Source organism: Nanorana parkeri, unplaced genomic scaffold, assembly GCF_000935625.1.
Source record: "Nanorana parkeri isolate BGI_ZX_2015 unplaced genomic scaffold, ASM93562v1 scaffold462, whole genome shotgun sequence".
Lineage (NCBI taxonomy): Eukaryota > Metazoa > Chordata > Amphibia > Anura > Dicroglossidae > Nanorana > Nanorana parkeri.
In genome coordinates, this window is record NW_017306730.1 from 892,701 (window position 1) to 916,790 (window position 24,090).

The 24,090-nt window shown below is 41.2% G+C and overlaps 1 protein-coding gene across 1 annotated transcript in view; it reads right to left on the reverse strand.

The window, feature by feature from the left end:
- The window catches only part of TTC37 (tetratricopeptide repeat domain 37), a 95,142-nt gene that overhangs the window by 23,459 nt on the left and 47,593 nt on the right, over positions 1 to 24,090 (reverse strand). Inside the window, exons 25-36 of the mRNA XM_018560535.1 lie at positions 23,811 to 23,885; positions 20,781 to 20,922; positions 19,595 to 19,688; positions 18,548 to 18,625; positions 16,980 to 17,104; positions 15,086 to 15,209; positions 11,232 to 11,453; positions 8,411 to 8,483; positions 6,751 to 6,804; positions 6,563 to 6,674; positions 3,223 to 3,351; positions 1,050 to 1,174 (exon numbers count right to left, since the gene is read on the reverse strand). Coding sequence (XP_018416037.1) covers positions 1,050 to 1,174; positions 3,223 to 3,351; positions 6,563 to 6,674; positions 6,751 to 6,804; positions 8,411 to 8,483; positions 11,232 to 11,453; positions 15,086 to 15,209; positions 16,980 to 17,104; positions 18,548 to 18,625; positions 19,595 to 19,688; positions 20,781 to 20,922; positions 23,811 to 23,885 — 1,353 coding nt within the window. The remainder of the gene's footprint in view (positions 1 to 1,049; positions 1,175 to 3,222; positions 3,352 to 6,562; positions 6,675 to 6,750; positions 6,805 to 8,410; positions 8,484 to 11,231; positions 11,454 to 15,085; positions 15,210 to 16,979; positions 17,105 to 18,547; positions 18,626 to 19,594; positions 19,689 to 20,780; positions 20,923 to 23,810; positions 23,886 to 24,090) is intronic.

Genomic DNA, 24,090 nt, shown 5'->3' on the forward strand with positions numbered 1-24,090 from the left:
TATATATATATCTATATCAGGATTTACAAGACTGCCATCTCTGAGTCAGCATATCAGTCCAGAAAGTAGATAATGACCAAGGATAATGCCTGAAAAAAGTTGGCTCTGTCCTTCTGGAGCTAAAGGCAGATAAAGGCATGATCAGCTGCAGTACAATGCTCTCTCTAATTGTAACCCGTATTGGTAGCTTTTACTTCTCACACATTTAGCATGCATGTACTTAACCTGTAAAACATAAATCTGAGACCAGGTCTACTTCAAAGTAGAAATAAACCTCAAAATTATATTAAAGTCAAAAGGTTTTAAAGCTATTTACAATGCTGATTAACACCTTCGTGACGGGAGACGTACACTGTACGTCCCGCCGCGAAGTGCCCAATTGACTGCTCACGTACACTGTACGTGATGAGCTATTTGGGGCTCTGTAATGCTGGTATGCCAGGTGACCACTGTAATGCATTGTATGCCAGGTGACCACTTTTAGGCCTCATTCACACTGCCGCACGTATATGTGCGTATTGTGCCATATGCAACCTATGCAAATAAATGGCTCCATACACATAGCCGCGTATAGAGCCGTATATTTGCGTAGCGTATATATGCGCAAAAACAGAATGGAACAGAGATGCGTCCGGGCAGCGTATTTACGCGCATATACGGGTGTTTACGCGCGTACATGCGTACAGCACATTAAAAATTCCATTACGAGTGATGCATTCTGGGATTGCATATAATGCACGCATATACGCGCATATATGCAATATACAATTTTGCTTGCGTTGTGCGTGAATGAGGCCTTTGAGAAAAAAGATTAAAATGTTAGGTTTTAGGCTGAGAAGTTCAGAAAATGTCTAAAATCCTAGGAATGCGAGTGTTTTTCAAATAAAGGACAAATACCTGAATGTATTTAATGATTGGTGGAGTTCTGAGTCAAACCTACCACCACCTACCAATCAGATGTAAGAAGACAAGTACAAGTTAAGTGGAAGAACTCTTCCATTCAAAATACTCAGGAAAAATGATATATTAACATAAGATTGGCATTTTACCTTTGTGCACAAAGTCTCAGCCTCTGAAAGTTTATCTTGATCCTTCAATGAAGAAATGGCTTGACACAATGACCAGGTCTCCAAGGATTGGGCATAACTAGCAGAAATCTGCTTCATTGCTTCAGCTGCAGAAACGAGATATATACAATGTGTGAAGTGACTCATGGTAATCAATGAGTATAAAATAAGAAAAACCTTCCAGTAGGATTAGTCACCACAGCTTCTGAATAACTGCAATTTATATCCGGCAGCCTCCATTCTATTGTACTTGGTACTCAAGTATCAAACTTCATAGACAGATATAGACATACTGACTTTCAACAATACAGTCTACTTTGATTAAAAGTAGAAAGTACAATAGATGTCAGCATACTGGTACAACAAAATCTGTTTAAAGACTTTCCAATGTTTTCTGAATTCAAACTTTTGCCATTGACTTATTCCACTCGTAGAGACCCTGTCACTAAACCATTAATTTCAACAAAAATCTTTCCATAAGATTAAATGTGTATTAATATAGTTTATGTATGTTATTTACCTGTAAAAGCCCCACCTGTATAGATGTACAAATCCCCCGAGACTTCTGCTGGGCACCACTATCTTGGATGTTATGTTAGCAGCCCTCAAAGACTCAGAGCTTTTACTCAAATGAAAAACTATAATATTTCCCTTGGCAGCTACATAAAAAGGGAGGTAAGGGGAGGGTCGGAGGAGCTGGGCCAGTTCAGAAAGTAATTAGACACTCCCAGAAAAGGAGAGGACTATGAAAGGAGGGAGGCGGCTGTGCTTGGGAATTGACTCTTTTTAAAAGAGTGAAATTTGCTTGCAAGTTCAATAGACACATTGCAAATCAATACAAATAATTTATGGAAAAGAAAATGCAGCAAGTAAGCAATTCAAACACTTGACTTTTCTGTGCTTTTACCACAATTTTTAAAGTTGGTGACTGGGTCTCTAAGCTTGAACAATCTATTTCTTTCAATAGAAATAACATGTGTTAGTATTGTATTAAATAGCCCCAGTAGACCAAGGGCATGATCCAGCATGGGGGTGTATGTGCCACTTAGAACCTTGTGTTTTATCCGATAGATGGGTTGGCTCCCTGCAGTCTGACTGTTGTACAGAGGTCAGGGGGGTTAATAGCTGGACCATCCTTGTATGCATGATTAAAAAAAAAAAAAAAGAAATTAGTAATGTGAGGCTGGGTATTAGGGATTCAGTCTGTGCTGTGAGCAGGTGCTGACTAGATAGATCAACAAGGTTGATCCATCAGCTGGCTACAAGACTCATGTTGCAGCTTTGTTCTCTGACCACCCCTGCAAGGGTCAACTTTCATTGTTTAATTTGTTCTGTGGAGAAAGAAAGCGGACAAGGAGCCCATACTTATGATGTCTTGGTTACCTCTCTGTGAGCTCTACACTACAAGCTGACCCTCACAGTATTTATTTTTACCAATACGTTACCTACATGTATACATGTTCCGTATATTAAAGCCAAAAAGTAACTATTAGAACTAGAGCAAGGTAAGCTATATGCCTAGAGAAGCAGAGTAAGATTTTCCAGACCTCTGATACTATAATCAATGAAGAAAATATACCCTGCTCGCTCGACTGGCCATTTTATCTCCTAGGCTGCCCGGCTCCAAAACTCCAGACAAATTTGTCTATTTCTGCAACAAAAGCATTGCTCAAAATGTCTATTTTTCAGCCTCAAAATGGTGGATTAAAGTGTATCAAATCAAAAGAACAAACAAGTAATATATTGCAGTTTATCAGTCCTCTGATGTTGTGACTGCTATAGTTTTCTTAGGCCTTTTTCCCTTTATTTTCAACCGCTGACCCTGCCAGTAACGCACATCCTGTCCTAGGGTGCCATTGCTCATTCATTGTACTGTAATTAAGTGGAATAGCTAGCTCCTAAATTTAAACTACAGAACTGGAGATATGTGCAAGTACCGGAGAGATATCATATACTAAATATATTTTGGTGCAGGTATGGGGGCCTTAACATTGTTTATAAAATGTAACTGGTCAATATTTCAAGGACAAAAAAAAAAATTATTTCTGTACGTTCACTGTTCTTGAAGTACACTCATATGATGCATAGATAAGACAGATGTATAGTTGCTGGCAAAATTTCTTTTTAAGATGCTTCTGTCACATTGGGTACTTACTCTTGGATTTCACAGATGCTAAAAATGTCACATTGCGTCCAGCGCCTTTGGCTGGTGTTTTATTGATGTAGGAAGCTGTATTCTCCACATGACAGGCAGCCATTAATCCAGCCCAAACTGCTGGATTATCTGCAAAGAAAAAAAAAACACATTTTCAAAAATAGTGTTATTTAACATAGTCTGGACAGATACACTTTACAAAAAGATTCAACTGCACTACCAATATAAGCCTCCAGTATGTATAAAGCAGGCCATGGAGAGTGAAGTACATCCAGTATGTATAAAGCAGGCCACAGTGAGCCAAGTACATACAGAATGTATAAAGCATGCCATGGAGAGTGAAGTACATCCAGTATGTATAAAGGAGGCCCCAGTGAACTAAGTACATACAGAATGTATAAAGCATGCCATGGAGAGTGAAGTACATCCAGTATGTATAAAGGAGGCCCCAGTGAGCCAAGTACATACAGAATGTATAAAGCATGCCATGGAGAGTGAAGTACATCCAGTATGTATAAAGGAGGCCACAGTGAGCCAAGTACATCCAGTATGTATAAAGGAGGCCACAGTGAGCCAAGTACATCCAGTATGTATAAAGCAGGCCACAGTGAGCCAAGTACATCCAGTATGTAAAAGGCAGGCCTCAGTGAGCCAAGTACATCCAGTATGTATAAAGGAGGCCACAGTGAGCCAAGTACATCCAGTATGTATAAAGCAGGCCCCAGTGAGCCAAGTACATCCAGTATGTAAAAGGCAGGCCTCAGTGAGCCAAGTACATCCAGTATGTATAAAGCAGGCCCCAGTGAGTGTTTCGTTGTTCCAGGCTATCTCCTGGAACTCACCTTATGGATAGATACGTCAGACATGTTAAATCTCTAGTAAACACAAGAGGGCAGTGCAGCAACACATTACAACACGACATGTCCACAGAAACCAATCATTTCAAAAGGAAAATTATCTTCACTGAGTTTAATCGTGATAATATTATACCAACATTACAAACATTTGAAATGCAGTATTTATACATACGCTATGTTGCCAAAACTATTGGGACACCCCTCCAAATCATTGGATTCAGGTGTTCCAATCACCTCCATGGCCACAGGTGTATAAAATCAAGCACCTAGGCATGCAGACACTTCTACAAACATTTGTGAAAGAATGGGTCGCTCTCAGGAGCTCGGTGAATTCACATGTGGTACCGTGATAGGTTGCCACCTGTGCAATAAGTCCACCCGTGAAATTTCCTTGCTACTAAATATTCCACGGTCACCTGTTAGTGGTATTATAGCAAAGTGGAAGCAACTGGGAACACCAGCAACTCAGCCACCAAGAGGTAGGCCACGTAAAATGACAGAGCGGGGTCAGCGCATGCTGAAGCGCACAGTGCGCAGGTCACCAACTGTCTGCCGAGTCAATAGCTACAGACCTCCAAACTTTGTGTGGCCTTCAGATTGGCACAACAACAGTGCGTAGGGAGCTTCATGGAATGGGTGCCCATAGCCGAGCAGCTGTATCCAAGCCTTACATCACCAAGTGCAATACAAAGCGTCGGATGCAGTGGTGTAAAGCACGCCACCACTGGACTCTAGAAAAATGGAGACGTGTTCTCTGGAGTGACGAATCACGCTTCTCTGTCTGGCAATCCGATGGACGTGTCTGGGTTTGGTGGTTGCCAGAAGAACGGTACTTGCCTGACTGCATTGTGCCAAGTGTAAAGTTTGGTGGAGGGGGGATTATGGTGTGAGGTTGTTCTTCAGGGGTTGGACTTGGCCCTTTATTTCCAGTGAAGGGAACTCTTAAGGCATCAGCATACCAAGACATTTTGGACAATTTCATGCTCCCAACTTTGTGGGAACAGTTTGGGGATGGTCCCTTCCTGCTCCAACATGACTGTGCACCAGTGCACAAAGCAAGGTTCATAAAATACATGGATGAGCGAGTTTGGGGTGGAGGAACTTGACTGGCCTGTACAGAGTCCTGACCTCAACCCGATAGAACACCTTTGGGATGAATTAGAGCGGAGACATCGAGCCAGGCCTTCTCGTCCAACATCAGTACCTGAACTTACAAATGCGCTTCTGGAAGAATGGTCAAACATTCCCATAGACACACTCCTAAACCTTGCGGACCCCTTCCCAGAAGAGTTGAAGCTGTTGTAGCGGCAAAGGATGGGCCAACTCAATATTGCACCCTACGGACTAAGACTGGGATGCCATTAAAGTTCATGTGCATGTAAAGGCAGGCGTCCCAATACTTTTCGCAATATAGTGTATATTAAAGTACATCTAAACCCAAGAAATAATATATTTAGTTGCAGCTTACCAGTCTTTAAAATGAGGTGTCTGCATTAGTTTTCCTGTTTCAGGCTATTTCTCCTTTTTTTTTCACCTGATGATACTGCCAGTAACAGTTCTCGTCCTTGGGTGACAATGCCAAAGTAGCAGCAATGTTGCAACCCTTGGAGAGGAATGGTTTTGGGACTACAGTACACCCACCTCTCTCTTCTCCATAACATAGGCAGGAGGTGTTCTGTAGTCCGCACAGAGAACTGGGAACAACGGTAAATGTCAACAATCAGCAGAGGCACAGAGAACAGGAAGTCATCAGTTCACAAGTTTCCTTGGATCAACAGGTATGTTTTGCATTAATCAATCAAACAAACGCTTGCAATGGTATTTTTAACAGACCAAAAGGGAGCACATGAGGAGTTAATTGTTAGCGGTTACATACACTTTAATGAACAACATAATGCAAAGAAGGTCAGTTCCTGTCAGTCTATTCTTTCAGTTTTATTTACAGTGTAGTTGCCACTTTGTGATGTATTTATTGTTGTAAGCTAAAACAATATTCTGAAAATGCCCATTGTAAACCCACATTTCCATAAGAAAAGGAAAACACACGTATGTATACAGTATATATAAAAGTGTATCTAAGCCCAAGGACAAAAATGTCATATATTGCACCTTACCTGTAGATGTGGAGGCTCTATGGGAGAACAGATCTTGGTTGGTTCCAGCACTAAGCACAGGAGCAAAAAAGACAGGTGCCACAGGAGCACTTGTAGTAGACTGTTGCAAACACAATGTTTCAGCTTTGGAAAAGATGTGAGGTCACAGCACTTCCTCTTAGTACGGAGGCCTAGACAGAGCTGTTGAAGATCTGTTCAGAGTCTCTCTGCAGCAACAGATCACTGCTATAGTAATCTACTGCTAGCTCATTGCAGCCAGCAATTTATTATGATAACAAATTATCTTTTGCTGTGTGGGGGGCCTGGATCTGGTCTCTCGAGCTCTATAAATCTCTATCAGGCTCAAATACAGCATTGTAGATAAAGTACCTGGAAAGAAACGTGCGGCTCTTTGCAAGGATTTCAAAGCATTTTGCTTCTCATTTTCAACTGTCAAAGTCCCGGCTCCTAATTCATTTACTGCAGTATACAGCAGAGATTTCTGGGGGAGAGAGGAATCTATCAGTTTCTTTCACTTACTGTAAAACATTTTAGAAAAAAATAAAACAGGTTTGCACCTTTGCTTGATTAAGGCTTATGGTCTGCGCAACAATGCCTGCGACTGCACCACCCTAAAAAAAAGAAGGGTTACTGTTAGTAATTCCAAGTCACCAAGTAACACAAAACAAATATATTTTCTGTATGAATAAAAGAGACTAAAAAAAAGCCAGGTCTTTGCATAGTAACCACAATCCGCTACATGACCTACAAAAACCTGCTCCTGAACCTCCTTTTTCATGTTACCAGTATTTCTCGCAGTGTGATATACTGTTCATTCTGACTCTGGGTGGTATACCATAAGACCAGATGAAAACCACCAAGTGAGCACATTTCTGATCAAGCATAATGTAGGGTGGCAGGCACCCTTTGGCACTAGCTGTGGTGAAACTACAAGTCCCATGAGGCATTGCAAGACTCTCACAGCCACAGGCATGACAGGATTTGTAGTTTATCACAGCTGCAGTGCCAAGGTTGACTACTCTTGCTCTATTGCCCGGCCACAAACACAAGTGATACTTTTGAGAATACACCAACTATAGTAACAGCAACCAGACAGCAGAGGGAGCATGGTGATTTTTCATGACTGCTATAGAAAATATATTGGATGTAACTTATGAGTTTGAGGTTATTTGTATTCACACTTTTCTTGATGTTATCAATCCTAATTAATTCCAACAATTAACCTAGACTGCAAAACCGATATACAAGCAGAGAAGGATGGTAATGGAAAATCTAAACCACACCAGAAAATAAAAGCAAACCGAGAATCCCACAATTCATATTTGGCCTGGATCATCATTGTAGCTTAAACTCAGGAGTTAAACCTTAAAAATGCATTCAGGTACCCTAATTATTAATAAAAAATGTATCACTGGGCTGCAAATCTCCAAATCATCTCTGAATTGGTGCCGACACTGTCCTTCCTTCTGAAACATGGCTACTTTCGTTCCCCCTGGTCTCTGTGTGTGTTGCAAAGTAGCCACCACTCCAAGCTCACTCCTGTGATGAACTATTAATGTCAGTACAAATTAGTAAACTGAACATGAGATTGTAGTCCATCACAGGAGCCATGGGGAACAAAATTAGCCACCCTCCAGAAGGAAGGACAGTGTCAGCACCAATTCAGAGATGATTTGAGAATCTACAGCTGAGTGATACACAAATAAAATACATTTTTGTTGATAGTTAAGGTATTTAAAGTTATTTTTAAGATTTAACTCCTGAGTTTAGTGTCACTTTAAATAAACTCTCTCTGTATTTCAGCATATAGAACCAATAACCATGAAACTTTCATTCCCTAACTGGCATTTTTCTTTGTCAGTTGGTGGTCAGTGAAAATACAGACAGTTTATAGTTAAGAGTCTATAAATCATAATCAAATTGCAATGTCAGTTTTACGCTTGTATCATGACAGATGAACCCCTGTATCAGGTCGGGTACGGAGATGTTCTGTGCTCCCTGGATGTCATTAAACTTCTATTTGACTTGGATCAGGAAGGGTCAGAAAGAAATGACAATTTTAATTTATGTTGGACAGCCGTTTGAACACATGATTCCAGAAATACCATCAAATCAGTGCTGGATAAAAATCGCACTGGACGAGCACAAATCAAACTGTCAGAAAACCGCCTACTGCTCACAAAGCACTGACCATATCTGCAGGACAGTGATCTTTACCTTGGCGTTATTGGGAGCATACTGGGGAACCAGCCTTGACAGAAGAGTCCATAGCTCTGCATTGCCTGGGTGGCTGAAAAGATAATAAATCAGATAAACAGGAATATACTAAATACTCATGACTGACATGGTTTAAAGAGACAGTCCAATTATTATAATAGCGTTAGTTCAACAATAACACCTTTTCATTTGAATTAGAGATATCAAGTATAATACATGTTTGATTTTTACAATAGCTATTTTAATACCTTATTTAACTGGTATTCTGTACCAATACCAGCACAAATGGCAAGATCCTATGTCCCTGTGCATTGTAACTGTGTCTTTCTTCGCCAACGTAAGTGAATGTTATTGTGATCTCATGTAGCTGTCACTATTACCCTTTTTCCCCGAAAATAAGACCTACCCCAAAATTAAGACCTAGTACCATTTTTGGGAATTGCTAAAATATAAGACCTACCTCAAAAATAATAGGATTTTGTACTCACCGTAAAATCCTTTTCATTGGGAAGGACCGCATCGGACAACCCCCGGTCCTTCAGGACCTGGCTCTCAACAGCCACGCCGCCAAAGCCAGCGACTGTAAAGAAGGATGGAACACAGGACCCTGGGACAGAAGATCGGGATGCAGAGGCCACGGGGCGTCCACTAGAAGCTGAACCACGAGGACGACGGTGACACCCTTGACCGCGATAAGAGGTGCCTTGGCGCGGCAGTGCGGCTTACACATCCTTTGCAGAAGACGTGTATCCAAACCTCTGTCATTGTCCTTAGTGGTGAGACAAGTTGTTTTACATGCTGGTTTGTGAGTGACTCCTGACGCTAGGCAAAAAACTGGAGACTTGTCAGCAGGTGGGGGGTTTGGCCACCGGGAGGGGCCGCCCCTAGGCTGTAATTGGTCTTTAGTTTTGTGCCTAGCGTTCTTCTCCTGCAGGTGGCGATATTACCCTACCATTCAGGATCTACGATCTGTTGCCTGTGTCCTTCAATGAACGGGAGAGAAAAGGCCTAGTTGTGACCATTCCCAGGGCCGGTGGTGGCATAAGGGGGAACTTAAAGAGCCCCGCGAGAGAATTAGCGGTGCCAGCGAAGCCAGCGCTAGAGGAAGCGAGGTGGCAGCGCAGGGAGCAGAGCCGCATAAGCCGATGCCTCCTCTATAGCACCGGCTCCTGTTACAGGCGGAGTGATTCCAAATGCACTCCGCCTGTGAGGAATCGATAGTGAAAGTGCGCTTCGCTCATTCTGGTTACCAAATTGCTCTTGGAAAGGTACGGCACCCCTGATTGCCCTGATCACTCTATTCTTAACTTTGCCATTTTGGATTATTTAATTTGGATTTGCATTAACTTTGGATTGTTCTACATAAAAAAAAAAAATAAAAAAAAAATAAAACCTACCCCGAAAATAAGATCTAGTGTGTTTTTTTGAGCCACAAAAAATATAAGACAGTGTCCTATTTTCGGGGAAACACGGTATATGCACACAATATACCCTCACATACAGTATATATATATATTGATAAATGTACATACACATAACTCTTGGTCCCCAACTTACCATGGCTGGACAGGCACTGGGTGCTGGCAGATTCGCAGGCAGGACAATCATTCAGTCAGCCTGATGCTGTAATCTTATTGGGAGCAGCAGGACATGCACTGTAATAGGTACAGCAATGTGTTCCCTACTCCTGTATAGATATTTGAAGCTGGGAGAGCTAAAGAGCCAAATTTTTCCCAAAATTTAGAGAAATTTCCAAAAATTATGGTGATCTGTATCCCTAAAGGTAAATCTGTGAGAACGGTAATCCGGAAGCTACCATTGCGGAGGGTAAGGTGCATTATCCTGGGCTGTCATCTTTATCCAAGTCAGGCTCCTAGAACAAGCACATGTATATTAGGTGGGGTCAGGGCTTTTCCCCATAGTTCTCCTTAGGGTAACGGGAGGACACAAACTAGCGTCCTCCCGTCACCCTAAGCTCAGTATACCGCGAGCTACAGCTCGCGGTATACTGAGACGCCCCAGCCGGAGCGGACCCCGACATCGATGTCGAGATCCGCCCAGCTGCGTGAGTGACAGCTGGCTCTGCCTATCTAGAGGCAGAGCCAGCTGTACCCGCCCCCTCCCGTTCCGCCAGTCAGCGCTGGTGGATCGGAGCGGGGAGGGGGGAATCCATCCCCTCCCCTGTCACGGCAGAGAGCCCTGACAGGATCGAGAAGTGAGCGAACACCGGCATGTGTTCGCTCACCTTCCGATCTATTGAGCCCACCTGTGACAGTATCATTGTTACAGGTCGGCTAGAACTATGAGGTGAGTGAAAAGCACTCACCTCATAGTTCTCCTTTAACACCTGCTATACACATACTTTCTCAAGGCCAGTGACTTACTATGCAGCGATACCAGCACTTTCATTTTTTAAACACAAGCGGCTGCTGTAAGTTCCCGCACTTGTGGTACCTCACAGCACGTTTACAGTGCCGGCCGAACATCTCCCCCGCCTACCTGGTGAGTACTTGTGAAAATGCCGATGCCAGTGCTTTAAATTTTTAAACACAAGCGTCCTCGTGGCGCCTGTTTACAGCACCGGCCAGCCGAACATCTCCTCCTCCTTCCCGCCCGGCCGCACCGCCCTGGTCAGACCCCGCACGCAGCCCTGGTGAGACCCCGCACGCAGCCCTGGTGAGACCCCGCCATCCTTGCAAACTTGCAATTCCAAACTACCTAAGAAGATCTTAAGATCCGTACCTGAATATGTCTAGGCAGTCTTTAACACCCATCCCCACCATGATAGTAAAAAGTATTCTTTAAAAAACTTAGACCATACCTGTGGACAGCTTTGCAGGCCTGCCTCTGCACCGCGATAGCCCTCCCTTGCAAAGCATATATGGCAGATGTAATAAGGCATTTCTCATACATGCTATCATTAATTTTAACATGCTTGAGTAACTCATTAAGAGCGGCAGTTGCCAAGGTAACATCCTGCTTTGCCAACCCTAGAGCACAGAGAGCTTGAAGACTTTCGATGCTGGATTCCTTCAACATGGAGCTGTGGATAAAGAGCAAAGACAAATCATTACGGACATATTTTATATTTGTAGGCAGTTCTATATTATAATTTTTCTCAAATCCACAAGTTAAGTTGGGCATACACAGTTAGAATTTGATCCTGGGAATGGAACACAATTCTAACTGGGTGGCCAAGCCAGCACTAATTGGCTCAACAAATTTGTAGTAGAAACTTGTCAGCTGAACAGTGTGACTGCTCCTAATCAGAAGCAGTTATTGCTCAGATATTTCGACACCCCCTGGCTCCGGCTCTATGTGTACAATAGGGGGCAGGAGAGATTCCTCCATCCATGCTGTTTAGCGTGGATGGGGAAATCAAGTGGTTTTCTCATATCCAAGCTCAGGCTGAATGAGGAAAACTAACGTGTATGGTCGGCTTTAGTTATCCAAAGTCAAACCTATTTAACGACCCACATTTTAGATATGGAAAAAGTATTAACAAAATAGCTGCGTTGTACAGAATACATTTTGACTACCACACAATATAGGCTATACACAGTATATACATATATTTTTTAAGAACAATATTCTGATAGATGCACTGTGCAATGAACAGTCCTAGGACATCTGTACACCTAATTACAGGTCATACAGTTTAAACTGCAATTCAAGTGTAATTAACTGTAATTACATGATTCTTGAGGACATGATTCTTCAGTATTACTTAAGCTGCCATAGACTATGCAAATCTCGGCTGGTTCAGCACCTTTCTGGCCGACATCCATCGATCAGAAGATCGAAAGAGCTGGTTGGAAAATCTTTGAACAAATGATGCGTGCAGTCCATCAGCTGCAAGCACCGTTTGGCTGAGACAGCGAGTGATTCATCCATCAGCGCTCGTAAGGTTGAATGAAAAAATATAACAGTGTATGGCCAGCCTTACTTTCTTCATTTGTTTGCTAACCTTCTGTTATGCTACGGAATTCCCAATACTGGATAACTAATCCTAAATGGTTGCTACACACAACACAACAGTATTAATAAATACCAGATTTCAGAATTTTTAAAGGCAATGAATATCTAGATATGTCGGTGAAGGTTCTCATTCATCCAGGCCATGGTATATCTGTAAAAAATAAGTCAAGGCAGCTGTATATTTCTTGAAAACGTTTCACTGGTCATCCAATCAGCTTTCTCAATTCAGACTCTGAATTGAGAAAGCTGGTTGGATGACCAGTGAAACGTCTTCAAGAGAAATACAGCAAGTCCAGTTGCCTTGACTTATTTTTTACACATATCTAGATATGCTATATGAAACACTCTTTCAGTCATCATTGCAGAGGCCCAATCCCTATACCGTGCACATTGAACCTCTGTAAAAGATTCAACCTGCTTAATCATTTTATTAGGGCTGTGGAAATTAACGATTAATCCCTCGATTAATCGTTAATTATTTTACTGCTTCCTGTGCGATCTGCCTTCATTTAAGGGGGGTGCTCTCTCCTAGCCCCCCCTAACCCCACCTCCGCGGATGGGGGGGGAGGGGAGAGGGCACCTCCCTGAAACAGAGGGACACCTCCCTGAAATTGCTTATTTCAGGTTGGGATCCCTGGCATTGGCCTATACACATAAAGCACAGCAATGAAGTAATAAAATGAACTAGGATCACACTAATCCAGCACGTTAATATTCTGAGTTGCCCCACACAAGCGGCGGCCATATTGAGTGCGGCACAATTTCTTAGCAGAGATGAAAATACCTATTTCATTAAAAATGGCTACTACAGGTATAAATGGAAAGGTGATGACATCCACACATAAGTGCCTTATCACAGGTAGGGTAGACAATGAAGATGGAAGCAATGCTTAGAAATGCCTACCCAACAGTCATAAATGCAAATAGTACTAAATGTTTTCATCTGACTTTTATCATGTACATGTGGACACATCTGACTTCCTCCATTTATACATGCTGGTACAGTTAACTAAGTTTTACTTTGAAAAAAGCATACACCAGTGAAAATTCACTCCTGGGTATGTAGCCCAAGAAATAGATTTTACTGCCAGTTTGTTTTATGCTTCATACGTCCCTGCTGATTTACACAGAATGTGCTGCTTTATCTCTAAATCTATCTCTTGGGCTTTTCTACCACAATTGTGAGCTGAAAGACAGTTAATATACCAAAACCCTACATGGAACTTTGTACTAACAAAGTACATTGACATTTTCAAATGAAAGTCAGTTATGGTCTCCAGCACTATGTAGTTGCCTTTTGATTTGCACATTTATACTGAGCTATGAGAAAATTATCTTGGTTATACTGCAGATGCCAATTTAGAAGGCTGCAACTAGCGATTGTTTTCAATTAATCGATTGATTGGATAAAAAATAAAAAAAAAACATCTTTTGTTTAAAATAAAATACACAAATGGAGTGTTACAAACTTAAAGTTTACTTCAGAATAAAACTGCATGCACATACCGTATATACTCGAGTATAAGCCGAGATTTTCAGCCCATTTTTTTGGGTGAAAAGTGCCCCCCCTCGGCTTATACTCGAGTCAGCGCCATGTTTCATCTTACTTACCTCGCCGAGCGTCGCTGTCACTGCTGCTCCGGTGTGCGGCGCTCCGAGCGGGGTCATCTGGCAGTCTCCGGGTCCTAATATAGGTGGCCGGAGACTGATTGCACTGCACTGGAATGCATGGCATTGCAGTAGCGCACATTCCCGTGCAGGCGATAACATTGTGGGCAGGAGGCGCATTTATGGTGCCATGGAAATGAATGGCACCACAACGCACATCCTGCAGCAGAATTTGTCAGGGCGAAACCAAAAAAATACCTTTGTTCCCACCTTTTAAAAAAAAATTTAATAACGGTTTGCATTATATTATTGTATTAGACATTTTAATTAGTTTCATGGATTTAAAATAATCTGAATTGAAAAACTTCAAGCGAATATAATGATATAACCAAACATTTAATTAAAATAACATACCAAAATTGGACAAAAAAATACAATTACATATAAAATTATATATATGTATAAAAATATAAAAGCCCAGTCATCAGTTTAGAGAGTTAGACATGAATATTGGCTGGAGAAAGTTCTGAAGGACAAAGTTCTCCTTCAGGTCCTCCTCTGCTGATTGACAGCAGGCGGGTGCAATAGCCAACCTGCTATTGGCTACTGCAATCTAAAAAAGCCAATAGCAGGCTGGCTATTGCTCCCAGGCAGTGGATGGGAGCAAGCCATAAGAGGGGGCACAGAGGAGCGGCGAGGGCAGCAGTGGAGGCATGGGGACAGAACGGCGAAATGCAGAGGTACAGTGGTCTCCCCTCCCTGCTGGACGCCGGCTGCAGACACAGAGGCTCCCAATGGAGAACAGGGAAGCAGAGCAGCGGCAATGGGGGGTGGGAGAGAGAGTTTTAGAGCTCTCCTCACCACTGAGCTTTGGGTGCAGGGGTTTGTGTCCCCTCCAATCCCCGCTGGGAGCAGCAAAGAACAGAGGGGACACAGAGCCCATGAAACAACTAATCGAACAATCAACTAATCAATAATGTGAATCATTGACAACGATTCTCATTATCATCAATTAAAAATCGATTAGTTGTTGCAGCCTTACAATTTAGTATTCTTAATATAAAAGACAAATCAGATTTTACTACCTACCATTTAAACAGGATGGTTTTGGCCAAATCGCTGTTGCCTTGGTTGTACTCAATTATTGCCATGGTGGTGAGGATGTGCGCTTTCTCTTGCTCAGTCTTTGCAACCGACAAAGCCGTCTTGTACACTAATTACATGTCAGGAAAAAGAAATGTACCAACATGGGTTTTACAAGTTCTATTCAAGTTAAGCCTTGCAAGTCTAATTAACATATAAGATAACTAAAATCTAACGACCCAATTAAAAAACAGCGAATGTGGACCAAGCTTCAAAAGGTTTACAGAGGATGGATAAGGTACATTTGAAAAGCAGCCGTTTCAGAAACTTTTAACAAAAGGAAATAAAAATGTGTGGTCTTTCCATTGCTCTGATATTGATGAACCTTTACTGAATAGGGATTGAACAACACACATAATGTTACTTCAAACAATCTAATTAGGGTCATTTCTTCTTATATGTATATAAATAATACAATCTACCCTCTTCAAAGCCATATAACACTTGGTCCAATAACCTTGCCTTCAGTTATGTAGCATTGCCACATGGTCAGTAATTAGAAAAACCCTTTAACTTGAGAATAAATGTTGCATACAGGCATGTTTTTTAACAAGTTATTATTGTGTTTGCCTGATGACTGAAGCGCATTATATTTTAGGTCAAAAGGTTGTTTTAAAACAAGGAGATAGTATAAACTGATGTGTTGACTACCAGTGTTATGTTCATTGATACATTCAACATATGAACGTATATTAATGGCGTGGATGGATGTTATCCAAGCCAAGTGTTTCATCTATCCTGATTTTCTTTAGGCATAATAGAACTTCTTGCTATATTAGGCAAGTAATCTTAAATCCTAAATGAGGAGCTAAAATCATTAGTCTGTATTGTTTTAGAAAAACTGTCACGTGACACATATCACCAAGAATTTAAAAAAAAGTAATTGGTACCGTCAAGGAAAAGTATCGGTCTGGCAAAAATGGAATTATATATACACTGAGTGGCCAGATTATTATGACCACATGATGTTTGTAGGCAAATTAGCTATAATTAGCTATAATTTCGCGCTGAAGTTGCTAGAGGGCCAGACCATTATAAATAGGGAAGGAGGTTGTTTACCACGACCGTAGAAGTGATTCTTTTTCTGAAGATATGGGTAAACAACGCAAATTAACAGCCTATGAACGTGAGATGATTGTTGGCGCTCGGAGCCATGGAGTGAGTATCAGCAAAACAGCAGAATTCGTTAAATGTTCAAGAGCAGCTGTTGTTAAAGTGTTTAAAGTCTGGACTGTCAGCCGAAAATCTGGGTCTGAACGTGCGAATTGTGGCCGTCAGCGACTAGTCAATGTTAGGGGAGAACGGAGAGTGGCAAGATTGGTACAAGACAACAGAAGGGCAACAGTGCAGTGTCAGATCCCTCACACCACGTTTCAACATCTCGTGGAGTCACGAGGCGGCCCAACAAAGTCATCTCGTGGAGTCATCTCGTGGCCCAACGAAGTACTGATGGGGTAGTCATAATAATCTGGCTGCTCAGTGTAATATATATATATATATATATATATCTCTATCTCTATCTATCTATCTACACACACACATATACACACACACAAAATATTTAAAATTGCAGCAGACTTTCCTTCTGTGAGCAACATCCCACTGTTAGCCTACAGCATAGTGCAATTTGCAATGCTGTCGATGCCATTTCCAGTCTCACCTGCTGTGAAGGAACTGATTCAGGTTGCCATATATTAGCTATATTTGAAAAACAGTTTTACAGATTTTGTTTAAAGGAATACATAACTGGATTTAATGGTGTTTTGTTTGATCTGCCTGAAGTGATGCGCACAGCAGATAACATCATCATAGCTGAGGCTGTCATAAATGTGACCATTACCTTTCATGCTGTCCTTTAAAAGTCCTTTTTTGAAGTATGCAAGAGCCAGCCCAGTGAGGTCATCAAACTCTGTCAGCGCTGTGGATGTGTATGCCTTGATGGCTTCATCATACTGACCTATCGCACTAAGAAATAAGAAATGCACTTTGATGTTTCCTCCATGTGTACTATAAACAGTAGCAGTCAATACAATGAAAGCTTTCACATTTGATGAGTAAGTATAGGAAATGACCACCTCATTGAACTCAAATGCGAAGGTCAAGACTACTTCATCCACATTTTGTTAACACAACACCTTTTACTAAAGGTTTTGAAATGCAACTGCATGTACAAAGAAGAAGATACAGTAAATGAATGATCTTCATTGCATTGCAGGATATTGTTATATTATAAATAGCATCTCCTGTCACTGGCTATTCTCAGCTATGTAGACTAAGAAGTATCTCTCATTATCCCTGCTACAGTTTGAATGCAGTGCTCTGTACAGCTCAGTTCCTCAAGAATTTGTGGCGATGATTAAAATAAATGAATGATTGCGAGCCAATTTACAGCCTTAATATAAAGGAAAACACATTTTAACAGAAGTCCCAGTCACTTGCTATAGTTATTTGGTTTAGTTTTGCCTGGAAAGATTTCAAGGACCGTGAGCTCAAATTACACGCTTCTCGGATTCTGAATCCATGAAACACTGCACACTTAAATGGTATGCTGAGGTTGCAGTCTTTATTTATTACAACAGGGTGAATTATGTGCTTTTGGTAATGGCAGATTTCCTTGAATATGATTTGAGTAAACATACTGCAAAGGCCTTTTCCTAATTTCTAGAGGACAGAAGCAAGTCCACAATAAGGTCTATTAAAACCCTGGTAGGAGATTGTTTTATTAACCTAAAAGTTATTTAATTAAAAACATGCTAAACTCGGGAATTATATCTTAAATATGCACTTACCCTATTAACAAAAATGTAACTTAATTGTGTATCACTCAGCTGTAAATCCTCAAATCATCTCTGAATTGGTGCTGACACAGTCCTTCCTTCTGGAGGGTGGCTGCTTTTGTTCCCCATGGTTCCTGAAGGGGTTGAAAAGTAGCCACCGCTCCAAGCTCACTCTCATGATGGACTTCAATCTCATGTTTAGATAGCTAATTTGTATTCAGATTGTAGTCCATCATGGGAGTGAGCTTGGAGCAGTGACTACTTTACAACAAATACAGGGACCATGGGGAACAAAAGTAGTCACCCTCCAGACGGAAGGACAGTGTCAGCATGAATTCAGATATGATTTAAAGGATCTACACCTACAATTGTAGCTCCAGTTATTAATTGTTCTTTGTTGATGATTTAAAAACCATATGTAACCTTAATAAGTAAATCCAGAGACATGAATAGCTGAAGTTGAGGTTTTTTTGTTGTTTGTATCCCGTTTGGAGATAGAGAAGGAAGTGAGGGAAAAGCTCTAGTGAGGACACAAACAGTAATAACCTGTCAGAGTTTCCACCCCTTTCATGCTTGATCCAAAACAAAATAATGGCGTCATTTAGAGAGCAGTGCAACAAAAGAGGTTTACCAGAGTGACCTTCCATAGTTTCTAAGTGCACAGTTATAGCTTTCTTTGTCTTCTTTATCACGAAGCATTGAAACGGCCCTGTGAGAGACAGAGAAGAAATTTCAGGTAACAAGAAATCTAAGAGCGGCTAATTGTTACTTTTTGTAAGTGGCTGTGTTTTAACAGAAACCCAAACTGCATGAAAACAACAAGAACAAGGCTGTATTCATTATTTTGCTTCCACATGCCATCCGAATGAAAAACTTTTTTTTTTTTTGTGAAACACATAACAGTGTAAAGGAACCCTTAATCTAAGTTCCATAGAACTCATTACATGTGGGGTGAGTGGGTCTGTTCACTGATGCTTGATGTTTAAATGTGACTTGTAGCTGCAAGAAACATCTTAGTACTGACACTTTGATACATCAGCATTGTATGCAAGAAACAGGGAGGAGATGACCGTGTTTCCCGGTACACATTATTATGATTATTATTCAGGAATTATAGAGCACCAACAGTTTGCATAGTGCTTTACAATATAAATTCTTAAAAAGGACAACTTCACCTTTGGCCTCAGTGGCCTTCAGTGGTTGCCTGGGGTACAGCTCTCCTGACAGGAATGAATGAGGCCATGGCACTCATGCGCAGAATGAAGAGGAGCTGGCCGGGTACATATAGGCGGTAAGATTGCTGGATCAGTATAAGCCAAGAGGGACAAAGATGTTGTCCTTTAAGATATATAAGGTTTTATCCACAGCATTGTGTATGTAAAGATCCCTAGTTGCTTTAATGAAGGTAAATAAGGAATAAGGAATGAAAGATTGAGATGGGAGAAAAATCTGGAAAGGTAATAGCCAATTTGGTGTTGGCTTTTGTCTAGCTTGCAGTAGAAGAATAAACAGCTTATTAGTTGCTATTGGCTGTAGCTTTGTATTCATCTCTTCAGTTTTAATAAATAAGCCCATGCTACATCAACATAAGTAACACATTCCCTTCTTTACTTAAAAGCAGTCAATTATAAGGGTACCCTTGCTTTGTTCTTTATAGCTACAGATCTAAATTAATTACCGGTGGTAAGCTTCCTTAGCTTGAATCTTCAGCTTCAGGTGTTCATTCAAATATCCCAACATAGCAAATGCTGCAGCATCATTTTGAATCCGGTCTGTTAAGGTAAAGAAATGCAATTCATTATAAAAACAACATTCCTCCTAAAGGAAATCTGTACCATACAGGCTAATATTGTTGGCCTCTTGCTGGAAATGCTAGTTGTCTGGCTGCTGCTGTCATCAAAACCTTTACAGTGACACACCCAGGAACATTTTTACATAGTGCATCACAGTTTGTTGCTTATGGGGCTGCTTAGCCGCAGACCTGTCAGGGTGTCCTTGCTGACCCCTGGCCACTGCCATAAGCATCTATAATAGGCATGTCATCATCAGAACTGGACAACAGAACAATGGAAGAATGTGATATGGTCCAATGAATCACGTTTTCTTTTAAATCATATGGATGGCTGGGTAGGAGTGCGTTACTTACCTAAGGTAGAGATATCTGCAAAAAATAAGTCAAGGCAACTAGACTTGCTGTATTTTTCTTGAAGACGTTTCACTGGTCATCCAACCAGCTTTCTCAATTCAGAATTTCAAGAAAAATACAGCAAGTCCAGTTGCCTTGACTTATTTTTTACAGCTATACCATGACCCGGTATGAATGAGAACCTTCACAGACATAGGGAAGAGATGGCACCAGGATGGACTTAGGCAAAAAAGACAAGCCGGCGGAAGAAGTGTGATGCTTTGGGCAATGTTCTGCTGGGAAACCTTGGATCCTGCCATTCATGTGGATGTTATTTTAAGAGGTACCACCTACCTAAACATTGTTGCTGACTAAGTACACCCCTTTCATGGCAATGGGCCTCTTTCAGAAGAATAATGTGCCCTTCCACACTGCAAAAATGGTTCAAGAATGGTTTGGGGAACAAAACAATGAGTTAGAGGTGTTGGCTTGGTCTTCAAATTCTACACATCTCAATCCAATGGAGCATCTGTGGGATGTGCAGGAAAAATAAGTCCAATCTTTGGAGGCCCCACCTCACAACTTACAGAACTTAAAGAACTGCTACTGACAGCTTGGTTCTAGATACTGCAGCATACTTTCAGAGGTCTAGTCAAAAGGGGGACCTACTCAATATTATGCGGGTGGTCATAATGTTATGGCAGATCGGTGTATAAGGCAACTTAAACTGCTATATTACCTGTATATTTGTTCAGGGCTAGGTGAGCTGCAGAGATAGCATTCATCTGCAATATGCTATAGCGATACAGCTCTGTATTTCTGTTGCTTTTATCCTGCAGGGTTGTACAGACCCAGTGAGCATATCCATTGGCACCCTCTGTCTGTGAAAGTAAAGAAAAAAAATAACCAAAATAAATGAATTTCTTTATGTGTAAATGATACGCCTTTAAAGCTTGAACGGTTAGCATAAAAAACATACAAGAGACATAGAAGGGAATTTATCAAACCTGGAGCAGGCAAAATCTGAAGCAGCTATGCATGGTAATCAATCAGCATCTCCGTTTCATTTTCAAATCTTAACGGAACAAACTGAAGAGAGAAGCTGATTGGTTTCCATGCACAGCTGCTCCAGTTTTGATAAATCACCCCCCCATAGTGTCCTTGCCCAGGTTTTTCATCCAGGCACTGCTTCAGTTAACCAGGAAAACCCCCAATTAAAATCCTTTGGTTACCGGGTGTTTTGCAAACACTTTATCCCAAAAGTGAGACTCTGGAAGCCAGAGATTCTCAACTTCAGCCTTTAGTATTTTAATAAGCTTATTATGCATATTATTACATCAGAAACTTCTGGATGAAAGCATATGGAGCAGCACTGCATTGACAGCCCAAATAGGGAGTTGGGAGCACACTAGATTTTTGGCAGAACAAGAGACACTTTTCTTTACTTTACATAATGACTTATTATTTTGTAAGACTTTTACAGCTTCAGAAGAACAGCAGCCGTCTGACACTGCAAAGGAGCCAGTATGCATTAAAAAGCAGCATGATAGTTCTCTTCCCCTTCCCTCCTCTCCCCCCCACTTTATTTTTCTTCTTCTTTCTCCCTCTTCCCGTTCTTTCTCTTCTCTCTCTCCCTCTCTGCTTTTCTCTCTGTATATTCTTTCTTTGGACTCTTTTTGCCTGTGCATATTAAAATGTAAAACCTGTTCCTCACAGATGATTCTTTCTTTATTCAAATTGACACGTTCCGACCTATGAGAGCCTACGTAGGCGTTTGCTGTTTGCATATCAGTTTCCTTTTGTGTCACTCTCGATAATTTTATCTTGCCTTGTACTTTTGACATGTGAATGATCATCTCTTCTACATTGTTTGTATTGTGTGTTAATTTTGCCTCCTCTGTCTGCATGATTGCAACTGCTTGGATAATTATGCACATCACAGATCATTTAGAAAGCAATGATCCAGTCTCATATTGCAACCCTACTGAAGAATAAAGGATACATTGCATGTAGAGAGACTTTGTGGATAGAGATTGATCAGCACACAATTGGCAAAAGCCTGCAGCTTCCCCTAGAGATACTGAAAAGAATCATGGGATGCATATATACAATCCAAACTAAGTTACAGTAAGTGGATTCTTTTACTTCAGGATTGATGCAGTAATTTAATTAGCACTTCAGTCATTTTGTTGCATTGTTTGTAATATTTAATATTAGAAATTAGTATTCAAATTAGAAATTATCCAATAGAAGTCTTTATTGAAAAATAAAGAAATACAAAAATTCTGCAGTCCCTACACAATACATATTTTTATAGCCAAAACCTAATTTAATGTGTCAGAATTTGATTACTAAAGATAACCTTTTTTCCTTGCTCTTTGATTATGTCTGTATTTTCTTGCTGGTGTTTGAATTTACAGAACGTGTATACAGAAGACCAGTTGGAAGCCTAAATCTGGGAAAGAGCTGTATGATGCTAAAAAGCCCAAGAAGCATTCACAGACCTAGTAAAATGAGCCTCATCAGGAAAGGGGGGAATCTGATCCCTAAGACCATAAAGCTTGAACTATGGTCTGTCTGAGCCACCTAGAGATGGTGGAAAAAGAAACATGAGTGCCTTACTGGGGACTCCCTGGAATGACATAAAGGAAATCAGTCTTTCTGAAAGAAGCAGTGGCTGACAGGTAAACTCACACAGCCCAAACCACTTCCAGACTATGGAAGGAAATTTCTTCCTGATGAATCTTTGCTTGACAGAGGGGCAGGAAACAATGTACCAGTTAGGGTGAAAGGTAGAAACTACCATAGGCAAGAAAGAAGTCCTGAGCCTCAACACCACCTTTTCTCTATGCAAGACCGAAAAGGGTTCTTTGCAAGATAAGGCCTCCAGTACAGATACTTGCCTCGCAGAGGTTATCTAGAGAAACCGTAAGAAACGGTGGGTGCAAGGGGATGGGTTTTGCTGCCTCAGGGGCCCTATAAGGGCCATGGCTAGAAACAGTACTGGTAGAAGCAACAGGCTGATGCTCTAGTTTATTAGGGGTTTGCACTGCATCATTAAGAGCAAAGGTCTTATTTAACTTTGGAGTAAAAGTAGTAAACTGTGACCCCTTTAGCGGTAAGCTTATTCGAAAGCGACTCAGAATCAGAGTCAGCAAATAACTGGGTAATCTGGGTCATAATGTCCTGCATGACCATAATAAAAACCCCAGTAGAGGCGGTAGAAGATCCAGCTACACTCGACAGAGCTAAAGAAGACTCTGAAAATGGAAGAGACAAACAGCAGACAGCAACATCATTTCAGCCTGCAGGTGTCAGCACCATCAGTGGGTGGTGCTGCAAGCAGTCCCTGAAATATTAGTAGAAAGTAAGCCGGGGCACCTGGTACAGACATGTTGTGACAACAGTGCAGCAAAACAACTTACAATCTCAAGGCTTCAAGTACTCAAAAAACCTGGACAGATGGCAGCAGGGAAGGGTCAATGACCAGAGGGTCAGATGGCTGGAAGTGACCAAAGACACTCTAGGCAGGCAACAGTACTATGTGGCTCATTGGAACAGAAGCAGCAGTGGGGAAATTCTTCCACAACTTTGTATGGCAGAAAAGTGAGTGCCATGGAAGAGCTGGTGGGAAATGGGTAATTATAGTGCCCAGTGACCTCCTGTAGCAGGCAGTATAACCAAAAGGCTAAAGACTTCCTGCATCCATCTGTGGACAAGAAATAGAAATCCTTTTTCTGTGCAAACTGTATTAATAGCAATAACTTACGTGCATACTGAGCTCAGTAGTGTGTCTGAAGAGATCCATGGTTTCATAACTTCCAACACGTTCTGCAATCAGGGCCTACAAAAACAAAAACACATCCAGAACAGATGAGTGTACAGCAAATACAGAGGCTGGAACACTAAAAAGAAAGTTTAATGTGAACAGGCACCAAGCAAAAATCTACAGTTTTCTTTATGCCTAGTGGAATGCATACAGCATCATATTTAAGGAAAAACTCCAGCTTGGTTAAAATCATTAGTATCCCTGTAAACTGTGTGGTCAC